Here is a 19,916-nt window from a genome sequence, read left to right on the forward strand (position 1 = left end):
ATTATCTTTGTTCAGTGTAATTTGTTTTGGGTTTTTATAAGTATTGGTTTCTCTGTTCAAGGACCACAATAAATTTCACAAATGTATACATGGAGCTGTTGATTTATGTACTCCATGATGTGAAATTATGAAAATCGTCTGGAATGCCCCTTTAATCTATTGAGGACGAGTCCCAAGTATACTCGGGCAGGTGTCTATGGGAAATGCGTGCTGTAGCAATATCAGCCTGTGCTCAATGGGTTCAGCAAGTTTTTACCGACTGACATGTGTCATGGACTTCATACTAATTTGACATCTTATCTATGTAATTCAATTATTTAAGAAAATGCAGCAAAATAGCACTATGGAGGAGCTCTTGTAGCACAGCAGAATATATGGATATAATGTGTATACTTTCAGCCCTCGACAAATTATTTGTGACCCGCTACAACAAAAGGATCCGAATTTCCTGAAACTGGCATGACATTATTCCCTTACTCTTTCTTCTTTAATTTCATATATAGCACAACTCATAAAAGTACTCGGTTGCGGAGATATTGATGATTTGATTAGCGCATGTCAAGTGGTTGAGGAAATCAGAGTTTTGAGAAAAACGCCTTCAAAGTTTTCCTTCCAACGCTATCATGATCAAGGGAGGCGAGACAGTTTTCACCGCTTGACAATAGAAGACACGCTCCTAGCAACCTCCGTGATGTTCATTCAAGCTTAGCGCCAGCGGTCTACGCCAGTAATCAGGATGCCACGCACTGACCAATAAGATCACTCCCTCATTGCTAGGGGCGAAGTCTAGCTGCGGCGCTAAATCCAAATCTTCGGACACATTTCTGTTTCGTTGAAAGGTGGAAAATCATGGCTTAGAAAAATGCTGATCACTTGCTTTTCCTTTGATCATTTAGCTACGAAATTTCGGCAGATGATAGACAAAACATTAGACTACAAAATTATGCCAAATACAGATATTCACTGGTTTTGATCAATTTTGATGATGGGACTTCAAACTGGATTTTCTCGGCTCAGCCGTCAGTGACTTTAGGATCCTTTTGTTGTTGCGGGTCACATTTATTATCATCATTATTATGAGGGTACATTATATAAGCGACTCATTGACACATATTAAAGCCCAGTAAAAGGCCCTGAACATTGATCTGGTAAGAGTATACTTTTCAAAGTAATCAAATTCGTAAGCCTGTCAATAGTATGCACCATATTTCCTAAAACCTATTAGATAAATAGTAAGATAGCCAACCTCTACTAGGTACAGCTTTACAAAAATAGGCTTTGAATCAGCTATGGTAAAAGCATAAATGCTCTAAGTCAGGTAGACAGAACAGGTTAATCATAAAAAAGGGGACAAATGCACGACTCAAACCTACTTTCAATGAATATAAATACATTTTAAGTATGATATATTCCACCAATCAGGATTTCTGAGCAATCTGATGAATGGTTGAATTCCAAGTTGAACACACACAAAAAGTACAACAGCAACAAACAGCATGGGGGATGAGAAAGTAATGGGTGTAATCCTTCTGGAGACCCCAAAGTTATCAATTCCCTGCCTTGAACACGTTTGTTACAGAAGGCAACTACTATGACATGTTGTTCATTTGTGCATGAAATCAGTTGACTTTTAATGGGACATTTACAGAAATGAACACAGGGCAAAATATTTGCTGGACACAGGACTGACCATCAATGCCCAGGTAGCCTTTTTGTCGTCCTTCCTCGGACACCTCGTACCGCTGTATCAGCGCCAGACACTTCTCCTTGGTCACTCCGGTCATCTGGGGAGGATAGGAAAAAAAAAAAAAACAAGTGGTCAGTGCGAGGTGTTAAGTCTCATTGTGTCACCATGGAAACGAAGGAGATGAAATGTTTAGGCCAGACTACTGAGGATTAAAACCCCCATACTCAAACCATCTGAAAGAGAGATTTTTTCTTTTTGATGAAGATAGCACTTAATCTTCAGGGAGCACAGATCTCCTATTAAAGGAAGACATTCATTCATTGGATGTCAATGTCAGTCGTAGATAACAAACTGGCTTTTTAATAGCATGTGTCGACTGAGAGGTTTTGTGGTCTTTTGAAAGAGACATTTTTCTCAAAATTTTTTCTTTTCAGCTGAACCCAGATCATTCTCTCGTGGGTGATTTATGATATACATGTATCTCAGATAATCTTCTTCTCTGTATGTTGTTAACTCACAGCTATTTTTGTATCTTGTGTAAATTTGTGACAAAATCTGAACAAAAGAATATATTCAACTAGAAATGTCGCTATGGCGACTGGTATGCCTCCGCCATAATGCATGATTCTCCTAATAGGTCTATAGTATATGTGGACAATGTGTGATTACATTTTCACAAAATTGGCAAAATATTAAAATGACATGTTTGTCACAAATGTATTGAATGGTTACCTTCCTTGACCTATGTTTAATTGGATGAATAGGAGAGCATGTATTTGGGGATTTAAGAACTTTAACTTGACTTTGACCATTTCATAAGTTTACGCACTGAGTAATTTTCAAGGTATGGAGAAAAAGCGCAATTTCTGTATTGAACAGTAAATTGTTATCATTTTCATCTGGCCTTTGATTTATAAGAGAAGCACTGTCAGGCAGAACATACATAAATTCAGCATGTACTAAGTTTCAAGATAACTTGAGCCACTTCCGAGATATGGAGAAAAAAGTAAGTTCAGCACTTTCACTTGATCTTTGACCTTTTGACCTTTGACCTTCTTGGCAAAAAAAAAATCCCAGAGAAGCTCTATTGGGTTAGACATGCATACATCAAGTCTAAAAAAAAAAAAATCCTGCTGGCATTGCATAAATATAAGGAAAATAGTAAGATTTTGAAGTATTGCCCTTGACCTTTGACCCCTGACCTTTGACCCCATGAACCCTAAATTCCCTAGATAACCACTGCCAGTCAGTAGATGCATATACACTATGTTCCATGAAGATACCTTGAACAATTTCCAAGATACAGAGAAAAAAGTGAAATTTTAACATTTTACTTGACCTTTTGACCTTTGACCTTTTGACCTCATGACCCCAAACTTTCACCAGAGAATCTTAATTGGGTAGTACATGTATACACTAAGTTTCAAGAAAATATCTTTAGGCATTGCATAGATATGGGGGAAATTGTAAAATTTTGAGCATTTGACCTTGACCTTTTGACCTTTGACCTTGAGCATGTGCACCCAAAAGTTGATAGGCACAACTTCACCCCCTAATACACATACATGCCAAGTTTCATTAGGATACCTCAAAAGGTTTTGGTAGTTACCCTGTCCACAAAATTCATTACGGACGGACGGAAGGACGGACGGACGGACGGACGGACAACCCGAAAACATAATGCCTCCGGCACCACTTCGTGGCGGAGGCATAAAAATGAATATCTTGGCAGTGTATGTGATTTTGGTTTGTGATAAGGATATTTTTGCATATTTAGCCCTATGTGATATCACCATAGAGAAAGGTACCTTGTTAGGAAAAGAGAAAGATACTCTGTAAAAGTGGACATTTTCGCAAAGTTCACGCAACCAGAAGCTAATGCGAAAATAAAAGCACACAAATATTTTTTGCATGTCATATCATGTTGCTGTCGTTAATGTCCTGATTCCACGGAATTAAAGACACCCAAAATTCATCTTACCTGGCCGAGCGCAAAAAAATTACTCATGCAAAAATATCCACTTTTACAGTAATGGACAGCAAGATAAAAAGAATGATAAAGGGAAGTAAAAAAGAAAGAAAGACAAAGACAAAGAAAGAGGAAGAGATGAAGTGAGGGAGTACAAAGAAAGAAAGAAAATGAGTAGAAAGAGAAAAAATGCCATCTTCCTGTTTTGTTTTGTTTTTTTCTCTCTATATATATATTTGCATCTCTCTTGTTCACACTTCCCTCTCTTCTTTTTTTGTTTTTGATTTTGCTTACTTTCCATCTAACTTTTTTTTTCTTTCTCTCTTTCTATCTAGCTTGACAATCATATTCTTCCCTTTTTCTACTTCTTTTTTTTTCCCCCAATACTGAAACATATTTGACTTGACTGCTCAAAGGATATATCAGCACTTTGGTAAAACGAACCGACAAAATGAACAATTCAAAAGTTTTTGATTTCTGCACACTATGCGGAAGTATCCTCCTGAAAATGTGTGACAGGTGATTTGGGGAAAAGTGAAGCTTTCCATTTTGAAATTGTTATACATTATCCGTACTGATCCTTTGTGGGAAGCTAGCCAGGATTTTATCTCGAGGAAAAGGGGTCAATGTCCACATGACAGGCAGTTTTCCATATCTTGCAAAATTGCTCATGAGACAACGCACACTGGTGCTGCATGAACATAACAACAACGTGAAAAAGGCGGAGATAGAAAATGTGCAAAGGAATATATTCATGTGTATTCCTTTGAGTGCAATCAAATGAATACCAAATTGATATATTACATTCAACCTTCTGAGTACAGGAGCTTTGATTTATGTGTCTCTTTTTTATAGTTTTTTTTTTCTGAAGTTGTCTCTTCATATTTGGCACTTCAAGGTTCAGCTTACCTCTCCCTGATTTCTATGTGAACTTTTGATATTACCATTTTGGAATTAGAAAGATGAGACGTAAAAGCCTCTGTCCAACACTGGGGGAGGTTCAATGTACGCCGAGTTAGAGGAGGTACAAAAGAGCATACCAAGCAGCATAGGGTAAGCCTCTTGATGATAGAGTCTTATTCTTTGTGGGGGGATATGGAGTTGTTTTGTTTTTTTATGTGATTCGGCACGACGTACACCGGGGTACCGTTGTAACCTGGGGTTCGTCGCTGTGTAGCGCCATCTCGTGTCCATTATCGAACAGTTGTGCAATGTTGTCATGGTGACTATTTTCTCATCATCAGCGCCGGCATATATCGGCGCGATTATAACGATCCAAATTCCGATATTCCTTCCATGTCAAATTTTAAACATTGAAGATTACATCAGAGCATGTAAATGAGAGCAAAATTTTATTATTAGCATGCATACATTGTTGCATAATCACAAACAAGAAAACATTTTTGTACAAAATAGGGCAAAAATTACTTTTTACACATTTTTGGTAACCCAGGGTACAACGCTGACAAAGAAATAAATAATAAAAAAAAAATGGCGTGTTTTTATTTGGCTGCAAAAATATGTCATTAGGTCTATTCACACGTACAGCTCAATGCACAGGAGGCCTACTTGAAATATCACTGTATTTCACGAGGTAATTGGCAATGTGAAAGTAAATACTCCACAAAGTATATAGATCGCAAAACACATTGCAAAATAGCATGGCACTTACGGTGATGGTAATTCAAACTTGACCGAAACAGGCATGCTACATTTGAGTGAGAATTGTGTCATAAAATATCACCCATCGTACAGTGGTGTATTTCTTACATGACCTGACACACTTCATGTCTTCTCCCAGTAGGAGCTACGTCTGTACATATGTTTATGCTTGAATACCTCAAAGAAATGTATTTTCTGGCCAGAAATGCCATGGTATTTCGTGAATGAGAACTGCACCGACTGAAATACCGCAATATCTATTACCTTAACCCATTGAGGACGAGTCCCGAGTATACTCGGGCAAGCGTCTATGGGAAATGCATGTTGTAGCAAAATCAAACCATCCTCAACGGGTTCATATTTTGCCAATGAAAATAGTGACAACAAATTATTGTGGTATTAAATACCATGGTTAATCATGTGTGAATTTACCTCTTCAAGCATCATGTTTAGTTGTAAAGAAGAAAATAAAAAGAACACAGTACAGAGGATATCAGGAATAATCAAGATCAGAAGTAAAGATTGTATTAAGAAAAAAAAAGAACCATAAAAACTGATTGCAGTAAAATGTCAAGTTAGGAAAAAAAAACTGTAATGTGTTTAAAGGAAAACAAAACAAAGCAAAGCTGGTGACAAATCAAAACTGAGTAAAGTATAAATTTAAATACAAAATACTACAAAAAAAAAAATCAATGTAAAGACAGGGAAAAAGACTGAAAGGAAATAACAACTGCACATATTATAAAGAGAAGTTTATTCAAAGAACAAAAATGGCTGCCAAGAAGAGGAAAAGGTAGTGAGAGGTGCAAAGGAAGGACAAAAATATAAGAATCACTAAATGGACTGGTTTATTTTGAACAAGCTGAGTGAGATGGAAGTTCAGCCTCTGTGAGAGTGGATTATGTATTCTAATCAGACAGAGAAGTATCAGCTAGATTCATCCCTTGACGACTCGATGTAGATTCTTAGCTAGACCCATGGGAGCCCACTCCTTGATCCAGCTATATTTAGAATTAGCCAGACGGTGAAGGAGGGTCGGAAATTTGAGTACAATGTCATCGAACCATTTCACATGGGGAAGAAAGTGATAACAATGTGCTTTTTTCCCCATTAGGTTGACCACGCACAAATATCAATGCGATCGTCATTATCTTCATTCTCCTCCTCATCATCATTATCATTATCAAAATCATCATCATTATCTTCATACACATCATCATTATTTTTGTCATCATCATCATCACCATCATCATCATCACCATCATCATCACCACCATCATCATCATCACCATCATCATCATCACCATCATCATCATCATCACCATCATCATCAACATCATCATCATCATCATCATCATCATCACCATCATCACCATCATCATCAACATCATCATCATCACCATCATCATCATCACCATCATCATCACCACCATCATCATCACCACCATCATCATCACCACCATCATCATCATCACCATCATCATCATCACCATCATCATCACCATCATCACCATCACCACCATCACCACCATCACCACCATCACCACCATCACCATCATCATTAGTATCATTATTACCATCATCATCAATCATTATCATCCTCTTCCTCATCATCATCATCAGCATTGCACCATAATTATCATTATCATCATCATCATTATCAAAATCATCATTGTCATTGCCATCATCATCATCATCTTCACAGCAGATTTCATTGACATGAGAGTGGAATTCATCGACCTGGAACCACGAAGGGCGTTATCTCAATTTTGGGGAGTATTAAGTTATTGGTATCATGTTGTAGAGATTGATCTCCTGCACATAGCAGTAACAATTTCATTTTTATTTGGAGTAACCTGCTAAAAATCAAGACCACTAAAGCACCTATTTTGCTCGATATTTAGAAGAATGCTTACAAATCTACCCATTTTTGATTAAGTGAACTTTTTTATTTCAAGAAAATTGATTGCCTTGAGTAAAGTAAGCTCAAATCTTAGAATGTGACAACACCCTTCTGCTTCTCACCTGACAAAATTCAACAGCAGTCTAATGAAATGACATAGCACTTTGTTGTCATTGTGTGTGTGTGTGTGTGTGTGTGTGTGTGTGTGTGTGTGTGTGTGTGTGTGTGTACAAACACAATTTTGCTAACCCAACTCAGTTCACAGCACATAAACACATAAACACCCAAGGAGACCGGCCATTCTTTCATGTGAGCATTCACACACAGAATGTTCAAAATGACTGCGGCCCTTTTATCTCCCGTGGTGATAGGCTCAAAATGTGCTGCTTCCTTCAGCAGACAGAGATCAATAGGGCAAAACTTCCTGACTGCAAATGGTAAGATATGCTAAATACTATGCATTGCATCTCTGTACCATCTCTCATAATAACTGGTTTTTATGGGTTTAACCCGTTGAGGACGAGTCCCGAGTATACTCAGGCAAGTGCTAATGGGAAATCTGTGTTGTAGCAAAATCAAACCGTCCTCAACAGGGTAAGAAATCAATCACAAAGTTTAGTATTCACAAAGATAGAGTGCCATATACTCAGAAGTTTCTTGTGTAGGACTTCATCATGTGTATTGCCTAAACTTTGACATATACAGTTCATTAAAAAAAAAAAAAATCAAAAATTCATCAGTTGGACAAGCACAACCTGCATGCAGTTTAAAAAGCAGAGTTGGTGGTAAAGCAAGTTCATAATTCAGCTCTGTATATGAGTACTGAAATTACTGAAAAAGTGGATATTTTTATGTAAGGAATTTTTAAAGCTCGATCTGGTAAGATGAATTTCACATATTTTCCATTCTGTGAAATCAAGGCATTTGATAGCGATGCTACAACAGGCGAAAATATTCATTTGGTTTTAACTTTGCACTACTTTTGTGGTCACATGAAATGAGCAAAAATTTCCTCTTTTACAGCAGTTTTATTTGCATCATGATTCAGTTCCTATTTAAGCATAATCTGGATAATGGTCAGATCTATCAAAAATGGATGAGTGTTTGTGTGGGTGTATGTCACATTTGTATGTTTTTCCATCTGTCTGTGTGTGTGTGTATGTTTGCAACTGCCTCATTCTAAGTGTCTATCATTCATTTGTATGCGTGTACGTCTGTCTCCAGACTAGCTCAGGAATTACAGTGAAAGCTGTTTTGACTGCAAAGAAACTGGCAGGATGAATGGTGGCCTGGTTTTGAAGAAGAGCACTGCATAATTTAGTCCCTCGATGAAAGAAAAACAACCCCCTCCCCCCAATACTTCACAAGGCCAGTGGAGACCGTGGTCACACATAAAATATCACTCACCCTCCCATCGCTGCATATCGATCTATCCTCCTTCCGGGGGAAACGGGGTCCACCCCAACTCACTACTAGCCTCCAACAAGATGGGAAGTGGGGCACTAAGCTTTCCCCTTTCATTAAAGGACAAGTCCACCTTCATATACGTGTGGATTGAGTGTACGCAGCAATAATACTAGAACACATCAGTGAAAGTTTGGGGGAAATTGGACATTCCAGAATTTTGGAAGTATCTGCACAGTCACTGCTGGATGAGAAGACTACTATGGTGTATGATGTCAAATGCGTACAACGATATAAGGAAAATAAAAAGAGAATTTCACAAACTTTTACTCTTTGAAAAAAGTGCACATTTCCTGGACTCGTCACTGACGTATGTTAAGGGTAATATTATTCCCCCTTGCCTTTTGAAAGAGGGAAGTCAAGTGTTCCTTTATTATTCAAGAAAAGTGAAAATATCTTGAATTTTCTTTATATTTTCTTTATATCATTGTACACCTGTGACATCACAAGTTGTAGTGGTCTTCTCATCCAGCAGTGACTAAGCAGAAACTTCAAAAATTCATAACTTTTAAATGGATTGTCCGATTTTCCTTAAACTCTTGCTGATGGGTTCTATCAATATTGCTGCATTCACTCAATCCTCATGTCTGTGAAGGTGAACTTGTCCTATAAAGATCTCCCCGGTCAGCTCCACTCTCTGTAGAGAGTCGCGACTGTCCATTGTGCCCCTTTTGGCACATTCTGCCCTACTTTGGCAAAAGGAAGCAAGTGACATACCAGCTGGATTTGAGTTAGTGATGTTTCCATAATTCACAAAATAAGCTATTTTTCCGGGCCAAATTTCATGCAGAAACACTCATCCTACTAACAGATATGTTAGATGACAGATATGTTAGATAAGACATCATGATAGTCCATTGACGTCAGTGTAAATGACAGACACATTTTGCTCTTTTACAAGAAATGTCACTTTTGTCACTTGCTTCCTTTTGCCAAAGTAGGGCAGCATTCCTTTAACCCTCTGCATGCCCAGGCAGGGAGATTACTCGCCATTTTTTCTTTCTCTTTTCATCAGCATTCTGCAATCAATCCAGACTTGACCTAGTTGTAAGGTTAGCAAGCCAACTCAGGTATAGCACAGTCCCTTAACCCATTGAGGACGAGTCCCGAGTATGCTCGGACAGGTGTCTATGGGAAATGCGTGTTGTAACAAAATCAGCCTGTCCTCAATAGGATAAGCTTTAAAGAAGGCCGTGCTGACACAGTAACGATTACAGAGATTAGGTAAAATCCTATTCATTGCCAATTAGCTTCAAGGTATATGTGTCAATGATTACAAAGAAAGGTCTCCAGCGTGTGCAAAGATAGTGCAGTAAGCATTTACCTTTAATACTCTACCTTTTCAATAAAGACGTGCATACCATCACTGTTTTGATTTTTTAAAAAAATGTAAGGCATGAAATAAACATGTATGTTTACATGGGAAGGAAAGACTTCTCAGTGAAGCAGTAAAAAGAAAAAAGAAAAAAAATGTGTCTTCATAAGTTGGAATCCCCCACTTAGGGGAAATGTATTTAAATTAGTTTTATTCATGCCATCAACTTGAAAAAAAGCAAACTCACATTTGTCTGGTTCAGTGCTGTATACATCTTCAAAATATCTTTTTAAAATTATTATCATTCATTGTCACTGTTTCATATCGAAGGTAATGAATTCCCTTTCATTTGAGCCACTAGGTTTTTAATGTATAATTGCTTGTTACAGCTACATTCTTTTAAAAAGACACCAGCTCTCTAACTAATTCAAATCATTTCTTTCTCTTTAAAACTGACAAATTATTGTACAACCCTTCCTGATATCATGAAGATTTAATACATTTCCTAAATTCCATCTCAGAATTTTTGTCAAGAAATGCAGGGTTCCAAATCAATGTCATTAGAATGTCTGCAGTAAACTCCAGCCAAGACTTGATAAATTTCAAATCCTCTGAATGAATGAGATTTCTCTGAGAGGAAGAAGAAGTGATGCTAATCCAAAAAGAAAGATGAAACTTATGTCTACAGGAAATTTTGTAGATCGGTGATGATGTTCTGCTCACTTTCACTATTTTAACCCACTGAAGGAGACTTAGTTTTGCAATAACACATATTTTCACAAGAATTGTCCCTGAGCACATTCAGGACTAATCTTCAAGCACTTAAACTTCCCAACTACTCTTCACCGAACAGCTTTCTTATCTTTCTTACCTAAAATCTCATGAGATCGTGACTGCATTGGGTTCAACATTATGTTGAAGTGTCCCTTTAAATCATACTTGGGAAAGACAAAGACAAAACAAGAACAAAATAGGAGAAATATTAGGAAATATCACCAAGTCTGATGTTAATGACAATCTTCCTATGTGATAATAGAAAAATGGAATCCGTTGGAGTGTCATCTGAGACAATTTGCTCCCAGCAATCTACCAGGGAAGCGGGATGACAAAACCATCCTGGTGGATTTTTGTCTTTGAATTGCATTACTGTACCAAACACTAGCGCAAACCACTAGACAAGACAACAAAATAATTTCAAAAGAAACTAAAGTGAAACTGCAGAGGCAGCATGGTATCCCTGTCAAGAGAGGAAATATCCTGTGTGCTTTTTGATAGAACTATTTTGCTCTGTTTTTGATAGAATGCAAATCATCTTTATACAAAATTTACAAACTAGAGAAAGCTTCTGCTCAATTCATATCTTGTGAAACAATGGTTTGACGCAAATCTGAGGGTAATGAAGGATTAATTGCCAAATAAAAAAGACATATATGTATGTTTAAAATACAATCCACAGAGATCAATGGACACTGATATCTATTGCATGTTCTTTTCCTGAAAAGATGATAATAACATTCAATTGTGGGAGTGAAACACATTCTAGAATTCCTCAATTATCATATCAAGGTATTCATTATCATTATAAGTATTATCATCATCATTATAATTATGATTAGTATAGTAGTATTTTATCATCTTTATTTTTATGAATTATTATCATAATTAGCATTCACATTTTCATTATCATTTCGCGAGAGCCTAGATTAGCAAAATTGCAAGTGTTAACTGCAAGCAAAGGTTCTTGTCTACACTTTATACATTGAATGCCAGTGGCAATTTGCAATAATTTCACACCTCGAAAAAGGCCACCGACTCTGTTCTAAAAAAGAGGCTGCCATCTCCGTTTCACACGAATTTCTTGCTTTACAATAACTCTAAGAAAATCTCCTAGTCTTCTAAGCCTGTGAAGAGTCAGCTGTAAGTGACTATGACCAGTAGGCCTCACCACTTGAGTGCTACAGCCACTTTAAGCCTGCTTGACCACTTCACTGGGATTTCTCCCTACCCTGTATGACTGAAGTCAAGTGGGTGCGTTTACATGCGTTGAACATGACTCTTTTACACACGGGACGGACAGCTCTAAGTGTCTTCCTAAGGACTTGGCGATGAGATTAAAGCGCCACGATAAAAAGGCATCCCTGCCAACCTGGGATTTGAACCTGCGACCTCATGCATGCACAGAAGCCTGCGGTCTTACATGTGTGGTCTTAACCACATATCTACGGCAGTGTTACATGATGGTGGCACCCCATAAAACAGCAGTAGAAACTTACAGTAGGAGTGCCTACATTCATTCCACATGAGGGAGACTCCAAAGTACAATCAGGGAGAAACACATGTGTCACATGCAGCTCAATTGGAAAATTAATATTACTTCTGAAGCAGTGACAGGTTTTATATTCTTTAATCTAGACACGAAAAAATAAGAAAGTTTTCACAAAGCCTCCTTCAATAGCAGCTACATGTATGCAAGAGCAGCATGATAATGCATAACAACCGCTGAGCTACATCTTAAGGATGCAATTCTAATAAATGGTTTCATCTTCAAATGACTCTTAGCTGAACGTCCTTTAGTGTTAAAAGAAAACAGGCAGTGAATGTTTTCAGCATAATTGTTTAACCCTTAACATCAGATCCTCACTAGATACGTTTAAGACCCTCCTGAAGACACATTTAATGAAGTCAATATAATTTGAACTTCCAATGATCTCATGTTTCTGTATGTTACCTTTTTTTTTCTATTTTTGTGTGTATGAATTATGCTAATTTCAGTATTTGATTATTGCCAGAGTATATTGAGTAATTATATTATATTGGATGGCTATGAATGGGATTACCAGGGAATATTGCACGAGTTAGGGCCAATATTGCACGAATCGAAGATGAATGCAATATTGGCCCTAACGAGTGCAATATTCCCTGGTATTCCATGAATCAAGGCCATCCGATATAATTATTATCATCTATACAATCAAGCAGAGCAAGCATAAACTGCACAATATTACTCGGCTTCCACTCGTCTTGGAAGTTGACTCGGCAGTCACATCCCAGTGCTGAAAAGGGGAAGCCCCTAAAACTGCATTTGAAACAAACAACTACAGTTGTAGCAAGATAATTGCGCGCTTGTGAATTGTAATGACGCGCACTAGTAGCAAGCGCTCGCGCAATAGACGAGATCAAATTGAATATGGTGTGATCTTGAACGGCAAGTAACAACGGTAGCCTATGGAGAATTAATATGTTGGCCTATGCGTTTCGTTCAATATGCTCTGATATTGAACGGTAAAAATTGAGCCGCCTATAATACGCGTTTTTAATGCGCCGCTAAAACATCCTATATAGATGATAATGTTGATTATTGTAGAGTTTGTAGTTATGTTGAATGATATGTAAGATTATGTTTTGATATGATTATGACATGTGTAAGGCGCTTAGAAACCATGTATTAAGCATGGTAAAAATGCTAATAATTATTATTATTATTAACCCTTTGAAGACGAGTCCCAAGAATACTCGGGCAGTTGTCTATGGGAAATGTGTGTTAAATCAAACCAGTCCGTCCTCACCGGGTTAAAGATCGACTGACAATGACAGCCCCTCCCCAATGAAAACAAAAATAAATTAAATAAACGAAAACTGCTAGGGTTTTATTCTTGTGTGCTTGTTTATTGTTCATGTATTTGAACATCATCCTACAGCCCATGCAAGCAACGTCGGACAATTTCTGAAATTGATTCACCACAGATTTGAAATCGGTATTCCAGAGTGTGACATTTTGAGTCAGATGATATCTGCATGTTAGAGCTTGAGATTGGATAACAGAGTTGCGCGCCATGGCACTCTCCATTAATCATTCACACAGGCTGGAGCTAGGATTTATGAGAAGGCAATTAGACCATCGGGGTGAAAGAATTTCCCTACTTTTTTTGGGGGGGGGGGGGGGAGAGGGCAAGGAGGGAGGGAGGGTGATTTCTTTACATGATGACTGAATTTTATGAAGAAAAAGATCGTCCTGATTTACCAATATCTCACGGACTGTCAAATTTTTATTGGACTGGAACAGACAGCCAGACTCGATTAAATTTACAGGGCTGCGAGTTCATTCACCTATAACAACCAATTACTTTAACTCAGCATTCCTGTTTGTTTTTGGTTGTTGTTTTTTTGTAGTTCTACCTTTTCTTTTTTGCATTTTAAAAGCAAAAGAAGAAGAAAAATACACCAACTTTTAAGTGTGGACAGGAGTAGATCATAAAAGATACTGAATACAAACACCGCAGAAGACAGTTAATTCGATGCAGAGTTGATACTATAAGATGCCATATATTTACTTCTAAAATTGTACAATTCTTCTTACTCCTTCTCATAGTTTCTTGGATAGTCTAGGGTGAAATACACACTAGCAAGAATATACAGAAACTATACTGCATACAATGTACATGTTGTAATATTCTATTCTAGGTGTTTACCAATACATCTATGCACACACCCATTCACACATTTGTACAAAAAAATATTATACACACACCTACTCAGTAAATGGCACATTTAGGTAGAAATTAAAAAATATGACAAATAATGAGACTGATGAACTCATTGGATACCATGGAATTAAATGTGAAATATAAATAGACTGCACTCACTCTGTGGTTGGCTCTGGAAGACTTTATAGCAAAACTACTACATGAGTAACCTCAATGCAAGTGAATACACACTATGTTAATATCTAATATAGATTCCAGCATGAAACTTGACTGCATATGTCACTGCACAACAATTTGACCTCTGACCTCTTGCTTAACATGGCAATGACACGTACTGGGGTCAACACTAGCTCTTTTCCTTTGTTTTGACTCTTTTTTTTGGGGGGGGGGGCAGGCGGGGTATTGGATTGCACAAAGACAAATCTTAGATAAGGATAAAAGTATCCTATTATCTTTTTAAATGTGAGCTTTCAATATCATTTCAATCTTATATGTGCATGTAAAGAGTTTCCCTCTATAATTCTAACCTTTTCGTTGGATGTACTGTATGTGCATTTTTTAACCCTGTTGGAAACCTTTGTCGAGCATAAGGAATGAACGCTACATACAGATGATAAATCATATGTTATGCCCTATTGATAGTTTGCTTTAGGACACCAATCCTCCAGAGGCGAAGTCCACCACACTGCGATGGTGGAAAATTACTCATTCTTTTCGAGAGCGACGGCAGGATGAAGGATGCGAAACCACACAGGACAGAAACAAAACAAAACAAATATCAATCGCTCAACTCCCAAGCCACGGAGGCGGCTTTCGTCTGGACACAACCCACAAGAGGGCCTATGCTCTATACCCTGCCTTCCCGTACTGAGGTAAAAGTGAAAGAGAGAGAGAGAAAGAAAGAGAAGAAACCCACTTGAACGGGCTGCAGGCAAAAAGAGAGCGCATTTGCGCCTCTTCGTGAGAGAAACGGAAACGGCAAAAGAAGAGGACTTGAAAATGACGAACCAATGGCGTTTCCTAGGCAGAGTGTCCAATTCGTCTCTTTGGACGGTGGAACGTCATCTTCCTGTGCACGCACATGACTACAGGGTTTCCGCATACGCAAGCCAGAGTGTAAGACGTGCCTTTCATACACTCTGCAATACACAGTGCTTACCAAGGAATCCACCTATTCTCTGCACTAATTGTGATGTCACTTCTATTTGGTCCTATTTATCTTTTTTTCTCCATTTTTGAAAAATTCTCTTTCGGCCCTTGAGCTGCGCCTTACTGTTGCCAATTCCATAATTTCTTCTTCATTTCTTCTTTCATTTTACTATCTCTTTTCACAATCTCATTGACCTACTAGCTTCCATACCTTCATTCTCTTTTCCATCTTTGTCTTATTAGTTACAAAATGTTGTCATTTCACTACAAAATAATCATTTTATTGACGAAATGACCAATTTCGTAATGAAATATTCCATGCGACACTTGGCGCTCCATGTTTTTTGTCCATGGTTTAAACCATGGTTTCATTTGTACCACCTTCGTGAATTCGGGCCCATGTGAGCAGTGTGGTTGGTTTTCCCTCATACACTGTAATAGCGGGTCAATACAGTTTTAGGTACAGTAGTGAAAACTTAGGCTTCAGTCCATGCATATGACATTCTACCAATCTCCATAGACCGTTTTTTAAAAATTTCTGGATCACCAGCAAAATTTAATCATCTGTTCCTTGTGTCACTCTCAACCTTTCCTGTAAGTTTCATCCAAATCCGTTCACCACCTTTTTGAGTTATTTTGCACATGGACAAACAAACAAACAAACCAATGCTGATAAAAACAACCTCCTCCCTTTAATAGCAGAGGTTACACAGTAAAAGAAAGCAATCCTGATAAAAGGCGGGTCCCACTTTTATAAGGATTGCTTTTTTGTGATCCTCAACCATTCCAAAAAACCAATTATCATACAATAAACTTTCAATTCTTGTTAGGCTTTTATGCTCTTTCATATTTCAGGAGAGGTTCTCATTACCTCACAAAAATAAGAAGGAAACGTACAGCCAGATCTCAACTTAAACTACAAGGGGATGGCTAGTAACTGATCAGTGGGAATCAGTGGAAATGCTGGGAGATGATTCTTCCAATCCTTATGGGATTCATTCAAGAGTTCATTGTATATCTATTGTTGTGTGAAAATGATTTGCTTCAGAACGGTCTCATATTCAAGTAATGTGCAGATTAATGCTCCGTCACTGACCAGGGACGCTAACCTGGAAGCATTAAACTGCAAAAATGAAAGAAAAATGAAGAAATACATAAGTAAACTACTGTAAAAGTGGATATTTTTACGCGCGACTAATTTTTCGCACTTGGCCGGGTCAGAAGAGTTTTGCGTGTTTTTAATTCCGCGGAATCAAGACATCACACACAGGAACATATGGCAAGCAAAAATATTCGCATGCTTTTATTTTCGCGCTAGTTTCTGGTTACGCAAAATGCGCGAAAATTTCCACTTTTACAGTAGTAAAGTTCTTTAAATAGAGAAATGCAAGAAAACATTTTAAGTTCTTGAAACCAATATCAGCCACGGCATTAGCTGGAATTTGAAACTGGCTAAAAGGGATACCAGACACTCATTATTGATTTGTTGACCACTGACTGGACGACTGTAGTGTCCAAGATCCTGACCTTTAAGATTGACCACCACCAAATCTACCTACAGAGATCAGATTGGAACTTACAGGCTCTGAAGCTTTGATTTGGTTTTAATCTCATTAGCTGATTGCTTGACCAGCTAATTATGCTGTAACATGCAATTTCCATAGACGCCTGCCAGATTATAATCATGATTATTCGCGAGTTAATGTAAATACAGCAAGAAGATAAAACTATCATATTCATGCAGCATGGAGAAACATTTACATCTTTATATCTCCTCTTCTCTATCTCCTTCTTCTCTATCTGCCTGTCTGTCTGTAGTCATATTCCTGTTGACATAATTAGCTTATCATATGACTCGATATAAAGGTATTTTGATGTCATTTAATTTTGACAAGTGTTAATATGAACAGCATTACAGTACAAGGTGTGAATACTGGTTTGTTTGATTGTGTGTATGTGTATGTGTGTGTGTGTTTGCCATTTCTGTCATGAAAACTAGTAAAAGGCTAGTATACAATTGTATGTCCAGGCTGATGGAAACAAGTAATGAATAACATCAAAAGGCTAATACAGACATGAAAGCAGACATCACACCTGCACATGAGGCTTTGTATTTTCACCTTCTTTTTTTTTTCTCTGATTCTTTGGAACTATTTTCCTCATAAAGCTGTTATAATTTGCTTTTACTAGGATGGATACCAGACACGTTGTTAAAGCAGAACTGTTTCTTTTTTCCCCCAATGTCGGTACCTTCTGTGTACTGTACCAAGCAGCTGCCACGAGCTAGACAAAGGAAAAAGAAAAAAGAAAGAAAAATTGACAAAAACAGCGATAGAAAAAAAGAGAAGTATATAGAGAGAAAGAGAGCATGATAGAAAAAGATACGGATAGAGAGATGAACAGAGACAGAAAGAAAGAGAAAAAGTGTATTTTTGATAGATTCTTTTGCTATTTTTATAGGTGAATGAACTGCACCAAGACGTCAGTTGTACTTTAACCCGTGGTAAACCAGTCCAGAGTATACTCAGCAGGCGTCTTTAATAGAGAAATGCTAGTTACAGCAATATCAGCCAGTCCTTAACCAGTTTTTAAAAAAAAAATTGTGATGGGGAAGATATAGCAACTCATTACAACACTATTACACAGATTATAACTGTAATGTCTTCCTTCGGCTTTTCAAGGTTTTTTTTTTTTTTTTTTTTTTGCATGTCTGTGTTCTATTTTTGTTTTTTCTGCTCGTATGGAGGAAACTTGCTTTTTTTCTTTCCAATTACTGTGATTCTTTGTGGAGTAAATGAGATTTGTCGAGATGGTAATTTGGTTTGACGAGATCTGCAGTTTCTGGCGAGGTATCCAAGATTTGATTCCGCCGACTGGTAAAAGGAGAGCCACATGTGATCTGTACTTTTTCTTCTTCTACCTTTTTTTTTTTTCTCTCCCTCTCTCCTCCTCTTCTCTTTCTTCTCTCTTTTATATTGGCCAACATTCTCCAGATACGTCAAATCGGCTTTGTGGAAATGAACTTCGGGAGTCTTGATGCTAATCACCGCGAGTGGCGTAACTCCCCAAACGATCTCCCCGTATAATTCCGGCGAGACGCTGGCGCGGGATTCGTTTATTCTCGCTGCTAAGTCTTGACTGACAAGTACACTATCCCCTGGTTATTTGATGGCATTTTGGGGTTATTTCTTGACGGGTACTAGTTGCTAGGCGGCACTGTATACTTTAAGCTTTACCTCTAATATAACCACAAGACATATTATTCTAAACGTTGTGACTGCTCTGGTGCTAATTCTGCATCAAGAAGCAAGACGGTCCTATTTCAAGTTTATCTCCATACATTCTCTTTCCTCTTAATGCATCTGTTTATTTTCATGATTTCTGATGAAAATTTAAACTACCAAATGTCAGATCATGTCTTTCTGCCTCGGATTTTTCCTTCAAAACATAGATAATATTTCAGAGAGAAATCTCATGCCTGTTCATTTATAGTAATGATGACAAAATGAGAGCATATCACCGGGAACTGACAAAACTTTCAATCCTATGATAAAGGACAAGCCTGAGGCAGAAGGCAAAGCATGACTAAGAGTTCATTTTGTTTGTTCATTTGTTTTTCACTCTTTCGTCTCATGCATAGATAACCAAAAAAAAAAGTTTCAATACAAAGTAAACCTTTCATCCATGCAGAAAATGAATTGATATAGAGTTTCATAGTGACAACATGTGGAATAGTACGTAACTCTGTCTGTACCAGGGTCTTTAGACAGTGTGTAGAATGCTATGGGGTTTTCTGTGTCAATCAGCACTCAAAGCACATAAAGAGTTAAACTTACCCCTTGCTCAGCTTCCAGGAATATCATGAGGTCATCCAAGGTCATGAACTCACTACTAGAGTACCTGTGGATGGAGAGAAGGTTTAGAATGAAAGAAATTAGTTGGAACAAGAAGTTGTTCTGGTAGTACAAATGTGACCCGCTTCAACAAAAGGATCTGAAAGTCTAGGGAGGGCGATTTTCTGAAAATGACATGACATTATTCCCTTACTCTTCCATGTTAATTTCACATACAACATGACTCATAAAGTAGTACTCGGTTGCAGAGATATCGCTGATTTTAGGAGAGCATGTCGAGTGGTCTAGGAAAAATTGCATTTCGAGATAACTACCTTCAAAGTTTTCCTTCCGACGCAATTGTGATCAAGGGGACATAAGACAGTTTTCATCTCTTGACAGTAGAAAGTATGCTCCTAGCAACCATGTTCATTCAAGCTTAGCACCAGC

At 37.7% G+C, this 19,916-nt stretch overlaps 1 protein-coding gene across 1 annotated transcript in view; it reads right to left on the reverse strand.

Annotated features, from left to right (window-relative positions):
• Positions 1 to 19,916, reverse strand: part of LOC139711030 (inactive phospholipase C-like protein 2) — a 200,190-nt gene that overhangs the window by 30,964 nt on the left and 149,310 nt on the right. Inside the window, exons 7-8 of the mRNA XM_071622957.1 lie at positions 19,470 to 19,533; positions 1,691 to 1,784 (exon numbers count right to left, since the gene is read on the reverse strand). Coding sequence (XP_071479058.1) covers positions 1,691 to 1,784; positions 19,470 to 19,533 — 158 coding nt within the window. The remainder of the gene's footprint in view (positions 1 to 1,690; positions 1,785 to 19,469; positions 19,534 to 19,916) is intronic.

Source organism: Diadema antillarum, unplaced genomic scaffold (genome assembly GCF_040938485.1).
Source record: "Diadema antillarum isolate AM-2024a unplaced genomic scaffold, OU_Dant_1.0 scf00000039, whole genome shotgun sequence".
Lineage (NCBI taxonomy): Eukaryota > Metazoa > Echinodermata > Echinoidea > Diadematoida > Diadematidae > Diadema > Diadema antillarum.